Genomic DNA, 12,486 nt, shown 5'->3' on the forward strand with positions numbered 1-12,486 from the left:
TGAGGGGTCACGATTTCAAGGTGAAAGGGGAAAGGTTAAGGGAGAAATGAGTGGAAAGTTCTTTACGCAGAGGGTGGTGGGTGCCTGGAAGGTGTTGCCAGTGGAGGTGGTAGAGGCAGGCTCGATAGCGTCATTTAAGATGTATCTAGACAGATACATGAATGGGCAGGGAGCAGAGGTTTACAGATCCTTGGAATATAAGTGACAGGTTTAGATAAATGATTTGGATCGGTGCAGGCTTGGAGGGCCAAAGGGCCTGTTCCTGTGCTGTAATTATCTTTGTCCTTTGCTCTTTGTTCTTTGAACTGATGTAGACATTTGACACTTCTGTACAGTATGACTATAGGCTTGAACTAGGACCTGTCCACTCACTTAGTGGGTAACAGTTACATGGAAATCCTCCCTGAGGTATCATGAGTTCGATGCTTCCCAATGGCTTGGTGAGTGCAATGCAGATAACCGATCTCTCATCTCTGGTCTCAGCCAGGGTGATAGAAAGGGATACTGTCAGCGGTCTCAGTAGCCAGAAAGGGGTAGAGCCCCCATATATGAGTGGATGGCATTAAGATGCAGATCAGTCATGAATTGACGAGATAAAGGTGCCAGCTGGATATGATGACTAGTCCTCCTGCTGTTCCTCACTTTGATGGGGCTGCACTATTTGGATGTCAGTGTGTGTGGGCATTCTTTCAGTCAGGACAGAATTGGGCACAGTGCAGGGCCACCTTTGATTAAATTACCCAAGTTCAGTGTCTATGCCTGTACATAGCCTAAATCAAGATGTAACTTCTCTTGGAGAATGGGGTGTGTGGTGGAATCCAGATCCTCAGATTAATTCCCCAGCAACTAGAGGTTGATGACCATTGGAGGGAAAAATAAATTATCATTGACCATTTCTGATGGACATTGACCAGATTTCAGTTTCAGGTGCCCATGTTCTGAGTATTTCCTCTTAACGGAGATGATATTTACCCCCTTCACAATAACTTGATAGCTTTTTACCTCCCTTCAGTGGTTCTAAAACCTTCTGAGATCATTGCTTTGTGCCAATTCTGGCCTCTTGATTATCCCTCATTCCCATTATTGGTAACTCAGCTTCCCCCACTCTTAAACAATGGCCAAAGGTTCTATGTAAAAGCACATTGCTGTGTTGATGTAGAAAAGAGAATGAGTATGAATGAGGTAATTACCTTCCAGCTTCATTCCAACAGTCAAGCATTTTTGGAACCGACAGTAAGGGCACCGTTTCCTCTGAGTTTTGTTGATTTGACAGCTCTGGTTTTCCACACAGGTGTAGCGTTTGTTATTTTGAACTGTGCGTTTAAAAAACCCCTAAAATAGAAGCATACACGCAGCTCCTTAATTTAGTTAATCAGCAGCACTTCCTCTGAGATGTGGGCAGGCAGCTGTCTATACAGGGCAGATAGCAGACTAGGAAATACTGCTCTGACCTCTTATTTCCACAGCCTGAAGTCAGCCAGAGATTTCAACTATTTCCTTAAGGCCAGTTAGAGTAACATTACTGTTTTAACTTATGATGTAATTGTTGTTTGAGCTTTGTCTAGAGCACAGGTTCGTGCCCACCCGACATAACCTCACTCCCTGGAGTATGCTTAGGACTTGTTGACTTTGGAGAAGGTACAGAGTAACGGTAAAACACTGTGATGTCACATATGTTGGAAGAGCAACCTTGATGTCAGAAGGGGGTTGGAAATATGAGCAGCAGGCCTTTCGAGCCACCAAGCCTGCTCCACCATCTGACAAGAAGATGGCTGACCTGATCCTAACCTCGACTCCACTTTTGTGCCTCTTCTTGAGCTATCTCTAGTTCAAGAACTTGTCTGTCCCAAAGTTGGGTATGCCCAATTGCCCAGCGCCTATTGCTCTCTGGGGCAGAGAAGTCCCAAGGTCCATGACCCTCTAAGAACATAAATTCTTCCTGGCCTCCATTATAAATTGGAGGCCTCTTCATCTGGAAGCGTGATCTTTTGTTCCAAATTCCCCTATGAGAAGAAACAGCATCTTTGTACCTACCCTGTCAAACTCTCTAACGGACAAACTGGTCAATTTGTAACAGGAATTCTATGAAGAGCACTGGCCTCCTGATCTAAGGAAAGGAAAGCATTGGAGGCAATCAAATGAATTCACGAGGACGATCCCAGATTTTCTTATGGAAGTTGAGTTGGTGGGACTTGATATTAATAAGATTCTGATGAAAGATTCTTAGGGGACCTGACAGGGTAGGTGTGGAAAGATTGCTTGGCCTTGTGGGAGAGCCTAGGACCAGAGGGCATTATCTCAGAGTAAGGAGTCACACGTTTTAGACTGAAATGAGGAGGGATTTCTTCTCTCAGAGGGGAGTGGACCTATAGAATTGTTCATGGCAGAGGACTGCTGAGGCTAAGTTGTAAGTATATTCAAGGATGTGAGACAGATTATTAATCAGTAAGGAAATTGAGTTATGGGGACAGGCAGGAAAATGGAGCTGAGGAGTATCCAGTTCGCCGTGATTTCATCAAATGGCGAGCAGGCCTGATGGGCCGAATGGCTGACTCTGCTCCTACCTCTTACGGTCTAATTATTGTGGTAATAAGAATGCATCTTACTCTGAAGTATAGGGGCCTAATTAGCTGAAATTTGTGAAAGTGAACTTCTCTGAAATGGCTGCAATGCAACAATGCTCTTCCCTTGTTAAATCAGGAAACCAAAACTGTGAGTTAAAACCCCACCTCAGCAGGTTCTGAATTCAGGAAAACTGCCTGGCTCTAGGAAAATGAAAACACTGCTTAAAACTGGCCAATGTCGGCTAAAATCTGGTTCACTAATGCCTTCCGGGAAGGGAAGCTTCCAGCGCATAGTCAGTCTGACTTACACAGGGATCTAGTCCCATTGTTACACAATTGACTCTTCAGGCCTTCTGAAAGGAGGTGGGACAGGAGTTACTCTCCGGGGGTAACCCTAAACAGATGGCAGTGAATCAGCTTCTCATTCTGCACCCACTCCCACTTCTCTGTCTAGGATGGCAAGAGGATGCCAATGTGCGTTTGCCCCTTACTCTTGTTCTTTGTGGATTTATACCTCAGAATGTGAAAGCCTTTGGTGAAATAATGCTCAAAGTGATTACATGCAAACTCGCTGACCTTCTCTTGTTACTAAAATCGCAGAACAAGCTTTGAATGGGGAGGTGCATGTCACGCAGTTCATGAATATGCACCAGTGAGTCACTGCGTAGCCTGCCTACTGCATCATTTTATGGATTAAGAGCATCATTTAACTAGAGCTGACTGTTAATCTTAACCGAGTGAAGAACATTCTAGAATCTTCCTTCTGGCCCGGCAAGTCTGCCAGCTGTGTGTGGTCGGTGTTGCTGATTTGCACAGAGTAATGCAAGCTGTGCTTTTCGAATTAGTGACTGATGATGATTAACAATGTGCAGGGAAGTGAACGAGAAACTACCCCTTCTGCTTTGGTTCTTGATCAGTAATTAGCCTGTCGATGTGCAAAGTTTGTTTTAAATGCTCCTGTAAGTTTGGCCTTAACACCTCCCTAGCAGCTGGGCATGTAGTCACCATCTGGAATTCCTAAGATGCTGAATCTCATCCCGCGGTCTCACCACCTGTTTCTCTCTCCCTCTCCCCCCTCTCTCCCTCTCTCACTCATCTGGAGATCCATAAATCTACCTCCTTGATCAAACATTTACCCTTTTATCTCCTTACATAGCTGATTCTCAAAACTTTGATAGAGCCTTTGCTGTTAAGTACATAATAAGGCAACCTATAAGTGCAAGGTATGGCTGTTGAGGCCCTACTCGATGCAGAAGCAGAACTTTTAATGCTGAACATATGCCATTTGGAGTAAAGACAGGGCTGTCCTTACAGTATTGTTGTTCCTGACCTGAGATAGGCAGTAGGAAGGGAAACAAGCGATCTTTTCTCAGCACTGGACTCCATTGCTTAGATGAATACAAACTACGTTTTCAAAAAAAAATTCCTTCCTAAGCTAATTGGCACATGTGATAAAGACTTGTCTTTGTCAAGACCCACTTGAAAGCAGCATCCTGTTTATAAAGAACATTGTTTGACAAGCTTGTTTCTCCCCAAACCCATCTCCTCTGCTGCATCCTTCCCCCACTAACTCTACGCTGACTTGTCGTTTATCAAATTCCTGTTTAGACAGCAGAAAAAAACTTTCTAACCCTCTTAAGCAGGTCGTTACTAGATAGGCAAAGGAAGTCTTTCCCATAAACCCAGAATTGCAAAAGAGAACTGAAGACCAGCTGGCCTAATATCTAGGCCATCACATCGATGCAGTGCTGTCCTGCCACTGGGGCCATCTTTTAGATGGCCCATTAAACCAAGGAGCCTTTTGGGAAAGATGTTATAACCCTCTTTCAATGAGGAGCAAATCTTCTAGCTCATATTTAGCCCTCAATCAACATCATAGAATCCCTACAGCTTGGAAGCAGGCTGTTCAGCCCATTGAGTCCACACCAACTGTCTGAAGGTATCCCATCCCCCTATCCTGCACATCCACGGACACTTTGGGAAATTTAGCACGGCCAACCCACCCTAACCTGCACATCTTTGGACTGTGGGAGGAAACCGGAGCACCCCGAGGAAACCCACGCAGACACGGGGAGAACGTGTGAAATCCGCACAGGCTGAGGGCGGAATGGAACCTGGGTCCGTGGTACTACATGGCAGCAGTGTTAACCACTGAGCCACCGTGCCACCCGACAATCACTAGAAGAGATGCTGTCTGTGGGAGCTAACTGGCCGTGAATTTGTTTTGACATTTCTGACAGCAAAGTGCCCTTTAATGGCTTTCAGGTGCTTTGGGATGTTCGGAAGGGGCTACAGAAATGAAAGCTCTTTTGCTTCTGATGCCTCCATTGATATTTCTCATTAAATATTTACCACGGTTTATGACAGTGTTTTTATGATTGGATGGTGCTTTTTTGATACAAGCAGTTGCACATCACAATCACAAGGTCATTATGGATGAGGTAGACCATCTATTGTAGCATCCATCTGGAAGGATCTACATGATCTCCCATCTTTTGTTCAATCATTCACACTGTGCCTCCTTCACACTAGAGGAAATTTATTCAACATGATAATCAGGGGTAAACAATTAGATGTCGCCCGTGATGGGGACCGTGGGCATTTCTCTCTCTCTCTCTCTCTCTCGCTCTCTCTCTCTCTCTCTCTCTCTCCCCCTCTCTCTCTTTTTGGGTGACTAGTTGCCAGGCAGTTTGATGGGTATCCATCCACATTAAGCATGAGGGGTGTCATCCCTCCTGGGCTACAACCCGTGATACATTGGTTGAACCCGCACTCTTGGTACCATTCAGCCATATGCTCTAGTAAACTAGGGTCAGCCCACCTCCCTAACTTAATTGTAGGACATAAAAGAGCAGCACCAATTTAAGACTGAAAATGAGGAGGAATTTCTTCTCTCAGAGGGTTGTGAGTCTTGGAAGCTCCTTGCCACAGAGAAGAGTGGGGGCAGAGTACACGTAAGGCTGAGATAGACAGATTTTCTCTCAGTCAGAGAGTCAAGGGTTACAGGGAAGACACAGAAAAGTGAATGTTGGATCAGCTATGATACTATTGAATGGCAGAGCAGGCTCGAGGAGCTGAAAAGCTAATCCTGTTCTTATTCCTTATGTCTTATGGTCTTATCAAATGGGAGCAGAAGTAGGCAGTGCACCCCCTCAGGTCTACAATGTTTTTCTCTCTATTCATTTTTTGTGGGATGTGGGTGTCACTGGCTGGGTCAGCATTTCTTGCCCACCCCTTATTGCCCCGTGAGAAGATGGGGGTGAGCTGCTTTGTTGAACTGCTGCCTTCCTCCTGCTGTGGGTTGACCCACAATGCCCTTAGGGAGGGAATTCCAGGATGTTGACCTAGGGACACTGAAGGAATGGCGCTGTATTTCCAAGTCAGGATGGTGAGTGATTTGGAGGGGATCTTGTAGGGGGTGGTGTTCCCATGTGTCTGCTGCCGCTTGTCCTTCCAGATGGAAGTGGTTGTGGGTTTGGAAGATGCTGTCTGAGGATCTTTGGTGAATTGCTGCAGTGCATCTTATAGATAGTACACACTGCTGCTACTGAGCCTCGTTGGTGGAAGGAGTGGATGTTTGTGGATGTGGTGTCAATCAGTCGGGGGCTGCTTTGACCTGGATGGTGTCAAGTTTCTTGAGTGTTGTTGGGGCTGCACCCATCCAGGCAAGTGGGGAGTATTCCATCACACTCCTGACTTGTGCCTTGTAGATGGTGGCTGGGCTTTGAGGAGGCAGGGGGTGAGCTACTCAGCGCAGTATTCCCAGCTTCTGGCCTGCTCTTGTTATCTGATATGAACATGGCTGATCCTTCATCTCTGACCTACTTTTCCACTGGACTTCCATATGTCGTGATTTTGTCAAGAGGCAAAATAATCAATCTCACCCTTCACAAATAAGCATCTGAAAGGAAGAGAATTCCACAGATTCACAGCTCTATGAGTTAAGGAACCTCTCCACATCTTGTAGAGCCCCTACAGGCCATTCAGCCCATTGAGCCCACACTGACCCTGTGAAGGGCATCCCACTCAGACCCACCTCCCCATGAAAGGGCATCCCTGGACACTATGGGGAATTTATCACGGCCAACCCACCTAACCTGCACATCTTTGGACTGTGAGATAATAAAATGTGAGGCTGGATGAACACAGCAGGCCAAGCAGCATCTCAGGAGCACAAAAGCTGACGTTTCGGGCCTAGACCCTTCATCATCTGATGAAGGGTCTAGGCCCGAAACGTCAGCTTTTGTGCTCCTGAGATGCTGCTGGGCCTGCTGTGTTCATCCAGCCTCACATTTTATTATCTTGGAATCTCCAGCATCTGCAGTTCCCATTATCTTTGGACTGTGTCAGGTAACAGAAAAACCCAGCAGAAATCTCACACAGACATAGGGAGAATTGCGCAAACCCCACACAGACAGTTATCCAAGGCTAGAAGTGAACCCAGGTCCCTGGAGGTGTAAAGCAGCAGTGGTAACCACTGAGCTACTGTGCTGACCAGTCTTTAATGACTGACTCTTTCTTCTGAGACTGTGACCCCCTGCTTCTAGACTTCCCAGCCTTTACTCAGGCAGGTTCCCTCAAAATTTCATTGATGCTGTCTCTCAATCCTCTGAACTCCAGTCAGCCGCAGTCCATATTAATCCATCTCTCTTCATGGAGAAGCCCTCTCATCCCAAGAATAAATTTGATGAACTTTTGCTGTACTCTCTCAAACCACGTGGACGTTTACCAGATAAGGAATCCGAAACCATCCACAGCATCCCAGGTGCAGTGTCACCAAAGTCCTATCTAATTGTGGCCGGGATTGCTTAATCCAGAAAGTATGTCATGAAGAAATGTTTCCTGACACCAATTGTAAAATTACTTTTATAACTTTGAACCTAAGTGTCCGGTATTTATTATATAGCCATAAATCAGGTTTACTTGACAGTTTTAATACATTCGAGAGTAACAGAGAATATTTGTCATGTGTCAATTGTCATGCAAAATGTAACATTACAAGATATGCAGTTTATCATAAAACATGGTGTTTTGTACCCAGCCACAGGAACATCGAGTTCCAGTACAGAAATGAGAGGTGACATGTGCCTTCGATATTCAACGCGCTGAGGATTCGCTAAAAGTAACTGAATGTGAGTGACCTTTGTTTTACACAGCTCTGTTTCTGTTAACTGTTTCATGAGGGATGTCCCGTGCACTAATTCCCAAAGCTTGGCGTTTTCCCACTTCCCAAGCATCAATTTTCGTATTGATCCCAAGGAAATGTCTCTCTACTTCTTGTGAGTCATTGTGAGATATGGTGGTCTGTAATGAGGTGGGGGTGTGGGGTATAGTTCTTTAATTGTTCTTTTATCTCAGGGCATCCATTTATCAAGGGGGGGTGTCCAAACTGTTTGATGTGAGTGTATACCAGTCACTCCCTAGGTTGGCTGAGAGTGGGAGCTTTGGCTGTCGCTATGCTCCTTAGACTGTAGGGAAGTTATCAGATACAATGTGAGATTAAACCTGGAACATTTTTTATCCCTGTAGGCACCCTGCATGCAGTTCCATTTCAATGCAAACCTCCAGCAATAGCTTCGGACATTTCATACCTTACAACTTTCGCAAGTCAGAAGACCATAGTGATATCCCGAAACTTTATCCCCACAAATCGGACACAGTTCCTCATAGGCAGCTTCAAACGGGAACTCCATCTTAACTTTGGGATCTGGGAGACAAGGAAACAAGAGGTTATGAATGTCCTATTTGACCCAGGGTTTTACCCAGATCATATTTCTATCTCATACCAATAGTGTATTGTTGGTTATTAAAATAACTGATGAAAACACAGCAACATTGGACAGTTTTGTCAACAAAAATTAGGGTGTGGAGAAATGAATAACCTGTATTGCAGGGGACATCACCTGTACATTTCATATTTGCAATTGCCAACCAGCCTCCGGTTTCAGTTCCCAATGTGTGCCTGGGTCTCTCTTTTCTGAATGATACTTGGTAATGAGTTGCCAACTCTGTTCATGTAGTGGGCAGCACGGTTGTCAGTGGTTAGCACTGCTGCCTCACAATGCCAGGGGCCTGAGTTCAACTGCACAATTCCACTCTCTATGCGGAGTTTGTGCTCTCTGTGTCTGTGTGGGACTCTCATGCTGCTCTGGATTCCTCCCACAGTCCAAAGATGTGCAGGTTAGGTGGGTTGGCCATGCTAAACTGTGTATAATGTCCAGGGATGTGTAGGCTGGGTGAGTTAGCCATGGTAAATACAGGGGTAAGGGGTGGGTCTGGGGCAGATGTTCTTCAGAGGTTCAGTGTAGACTCAATGGGCTGAATGGTCTGCTTCCATACCATAGGGATTCTATGATAATCTCTGTTCATGATTAAATGACAATAAAAGTTGCCTAGTTGCTATTTCGAGTAAGAGTGCAACAGTTTAGTGAATATAAAACCATTATGATTAGCACCAATAACTCAAGGTTGATGAATTCAATGACCCATCACAAAATGGAATTCAATAAATCAGGGAGTATCTGAGGGACCACCAGATAGGAATGATTAGGAATGGTGTTATTTTCTTGTTTAAAAAACTCATGTGGCTCATTAATGGCCACAAGGAAAGGCCTATAGTCTTCCCTATGTTGTGGTCAACACTCAAAGCCTTCAGAGATTGAGGCTTTTACCTTCTTTTGAAAAATGTACCAGTGATCCTACTCTCACTGGCTCACACGTAAACCGTCTCCCACATACATGCTCGGAGAATGGACATGCATGGTTGCAACTAGCAGCCAACCTCCAATTTTGGTTCCCAATCTGTCTCTGGGCCTCCCGTTTCCTGAGCGACCTTTGATGTTCAATTTCCAGTCTTCACATACACTCACAGATCCAAGCACACAAATGCATAATCACACAGATATAAGCATACTTACACACACACGCACAAGCGCATGAACCTACACTCAAATGGGCTCAAACATGCACACACACAACAACACACACATATATACATCAACACACACACATATACATTAACACACACAAACAGTTGTGTGTAAATGTCATTAAATATTCAAAAGTGCACACACATACAAAGACACAAGTTCACCCACACGCACACATGCATCCATGAACACGTAAACTCACACTCACAAACCCAAACACACACACACACACACACACACACACACAAACCTCATCTCATACATTGGGCAGTGCATCACTACGTTCTCTTCACTTCTGAAATGTGCCTTATGACTTTATTTGCAGTAGAGGGTACTGGGGGACAAACTTAAGGTAATTGGCTAGATGCAGAAAAGTTGAAGCTCTTCCCGTTATACGGCACATGTATCTGAAAAAAAAGGTCTTTAGACTTGGGTAGCCATTCTGGTCTTTTCTTTCTTGCTACAAACATGGAATTGGGTAGCTAAGCATGGTTTGCTAGTAGTGTCAATACATGTGGAGCTGGAAAAGCACAGCCAGTCAGATAGCATCTGAGGAGCAGGAAGATCAACGTTTAGGGTTTTGGCCTGAAAGATTGACTTTTCTGCTCCTTGGATGCTGCCTGACCTGCTGTGCTTTCTCAGCCTCACATTTACTGACTCCAGCTTCTGCAGTCCTTTCTGCTTCCATGGTTTACCTGTAGTTTTGAGCCTGTTTATGGCACACAGAGACACAATGGGAGCAACTGATGGAGAAAGATAATCTTATTCACCCTTAATCACCCACACATTTTAAAGCAAAGTCAGTGAGCACAGCTGAGCATCGAAGTGAGAGTCTTCATGCAGTTGGTCAGGGCAGAGCATACACATATGATTGAGATTTCTGCTCAAAAGATTGCTCAGCTTTTCATACTGTATCACTTTCTCAAGATAAACAAGAATCAATGGATTGAATCTGGAATGCTTAATGTTGGAAATAAGTAGATTTATAGGAGCCTCCTTTGTCCAATATTTTACAGACACTTGAAACCCTTTAACTTACAGAGATTGGAATAGCAGCTGCAGCAACTTCATGTGGATGTCAACAAGTTAAGGTCTGTAATTTCCACAAGATTTGAAACTGGTCAGAACCACCGAGGTATATACATACAGGAGAAGTGGACACTATATGATTAGCGTAGAGAAAAAGTGTAGTGTGAAGGTTAATTGCACATGAGAGAGAGATTATAAATATTTTCTACTCAACCAGTTCCGAGATGTTATTACACACTTCTGAGAACTCCTGAGTTGGAGGTCGGGACATTACCATTGCATCACAACAAATGCAGAGAGTCAGATTATAAAGTTGTAGCGAAGACAATATTAAGACATGAGAGATTTTCAAAAGCAAATCCTAAAGGTAGAGGTGTAGAAACTGAGAGAACTAGATGGATTTTTCCAAGAGGTAGAATATGAACCCCGGGCCAAGTGGCAACATCCAGTGCCAATGTAGCAGATGAGTTGAAAGATTGACACTGGAGGAGGGAGGAGTAATGTGGTGAATTAGCAGAGCTCCAGAGACAGTGGGGTGGGACTTGTTAAACTGAAGGTGAAAGATTGTTTCCAATAGTTCTGCTGTACTGCATCAGATTAAGAAATCTGTGTGTGAAACCCTAGTGTGGAATACCAGTCTGCGAGGCAGCACCCCAGTGAATGAATTCAGTTTTTTGAAGAATTCATCCCTGGGATGTAAGCATTGTGGGTGAGGCCAGCATGTGTCATCCATCGCTAATCTAGTCATTCGACCTTTTACACTCTCCCAATCCTCTCCTATCAATCAATCTCTTTAAATACTACTTAAAGAATTTTGCATGCTCATTTCTTTTCATTGCTTCTGTAACTTAGAAAAGTCTCTGCTTATAAAATCCTCACAGTGTGGAAGCAGGCCATTTAGCCCATCGAGTCCACACTGACTCTCTGAAGAGCATCCCACCCAGAAATGCCTCCTACCCTATCCCAGTAACTCCTGCATTTCCCATGGCTAACCCACTGAACCTGCACCTCCTTGCATGCCATGGAGCAATTTAGCATGGTCAACCCACCCTAACCTGTACATCTCTTGGACGGCGGGAGGAAACCGGAGCACCTGGAGGAATCCTACACAGACCTGGGGAGAATGATTATCAAGGGGATCAAGGGTCATGGGGAGAAAGTGGGAAAATGGGGTTGAGAAATGTATCAGCCATGACTGAATGATGGAGCAGGCTTGATGGGCTGAATGGCCGGATTTCTGCTATGTCTTATGGTCTTAATGTGCAAACTCCACACAGACAGTCGCCCGAGGGTGGAATCAAACCTAGGTCCCTGGCACTGTGAGGCAGCAGTGCTAACCACTGAGTCATTTTCTATAATGCTTCTATAATGTTTGGATTAATGAGTTCAAACTAATGTTGTTGTTCTTTTTGGATGCCTGCTAGCTTCAATTTCAAAGTTATTTTTGTTATCTGTGTTTTGTGCAACTTTTATCAGACATTCCAACAACCATGGAACATATGTAAGTGAAAACATTTAGGCAAAACCGGTGTAAAATTACTGTTAGTAATATTAATACCAACCCCATTTGTTTTTTGGAGCTCTGATATTTTAATAAAGTAATGAATCTGCTGTATGGTAGGACCGGCTGAGTTCCTCTAGCGTTTTCTGATTTTAATCTGGTTTAGACTAAATATTACTCAGGGCACTGGGATGTTTCTTTTTTTGAAATGTGCTGAGGATTCTGTTGTGTGCACATGAGATGGGAGATGGGACTTTGATTTACCAGTACATCCAAAGGATGGTATCTCTGACAGCGCCTCAGTCCCTCAGCAATGCAGTAAAATGTCAGCCTGGATCGTGTCTCTGTTATTCTGCATTTACATAAGAGCATAAGAAATCAGAGCAAGAGTAGGACTGCACGGCGGCTCAGTGGCACTACTGCTTCACAGCTGTAGGGGCCTGGGTTCGATTCTACCTTCAGG

The 12,486-nt window shown here is 44.5% G+C and overlaps 1 protein-coding gene across 2 annotated transcripts in view; it reads right to left on the reverse strand.

The window, feature by feature from the left end:
• The window catches only part of LOC125447488 (nuclear receptor subfamily 5 group A member 2-like), a 47,150-nt gene that overhangs the window by 23,366 nt on the left and 11,298 nt on the right, over window positions 1-12,486 (reverse strand). For both annotated transcript variants that reach the window (XM_048521907.2, XM_048521906.2), the window contains exons 2-3: window positions 8,156-8,271; window positions 1,191-1,332 (exon numbers count right to left, since the gene is read on the reverse strand). In XM_048521907.2, the coding sequence (XP_048377864.1) occupies window positions 1,191-1,332; window positions 8,156-8,271 (258 nt within the window). The remainder of the gene's footprint in view (window positions 1-1,190; window positions 1,333-8,155; window positions 8,272-12,486) is intronic.

This window comes from Stegostoma tigrinum, chromosome 35 (genome assembly GCF_030684315.1).
Source record: "Stegostoma tigrinum isolate sSteTig4 chromosome 35, sSteTig4.hap1, whole genome shotgun sequence".
NCBI lineage: Eukaryota > Metazoa > Chordata > Chondrichthyes > Orectolobiformes > Stegostomatidae > Stegostoma > Stegostoma tigrinum.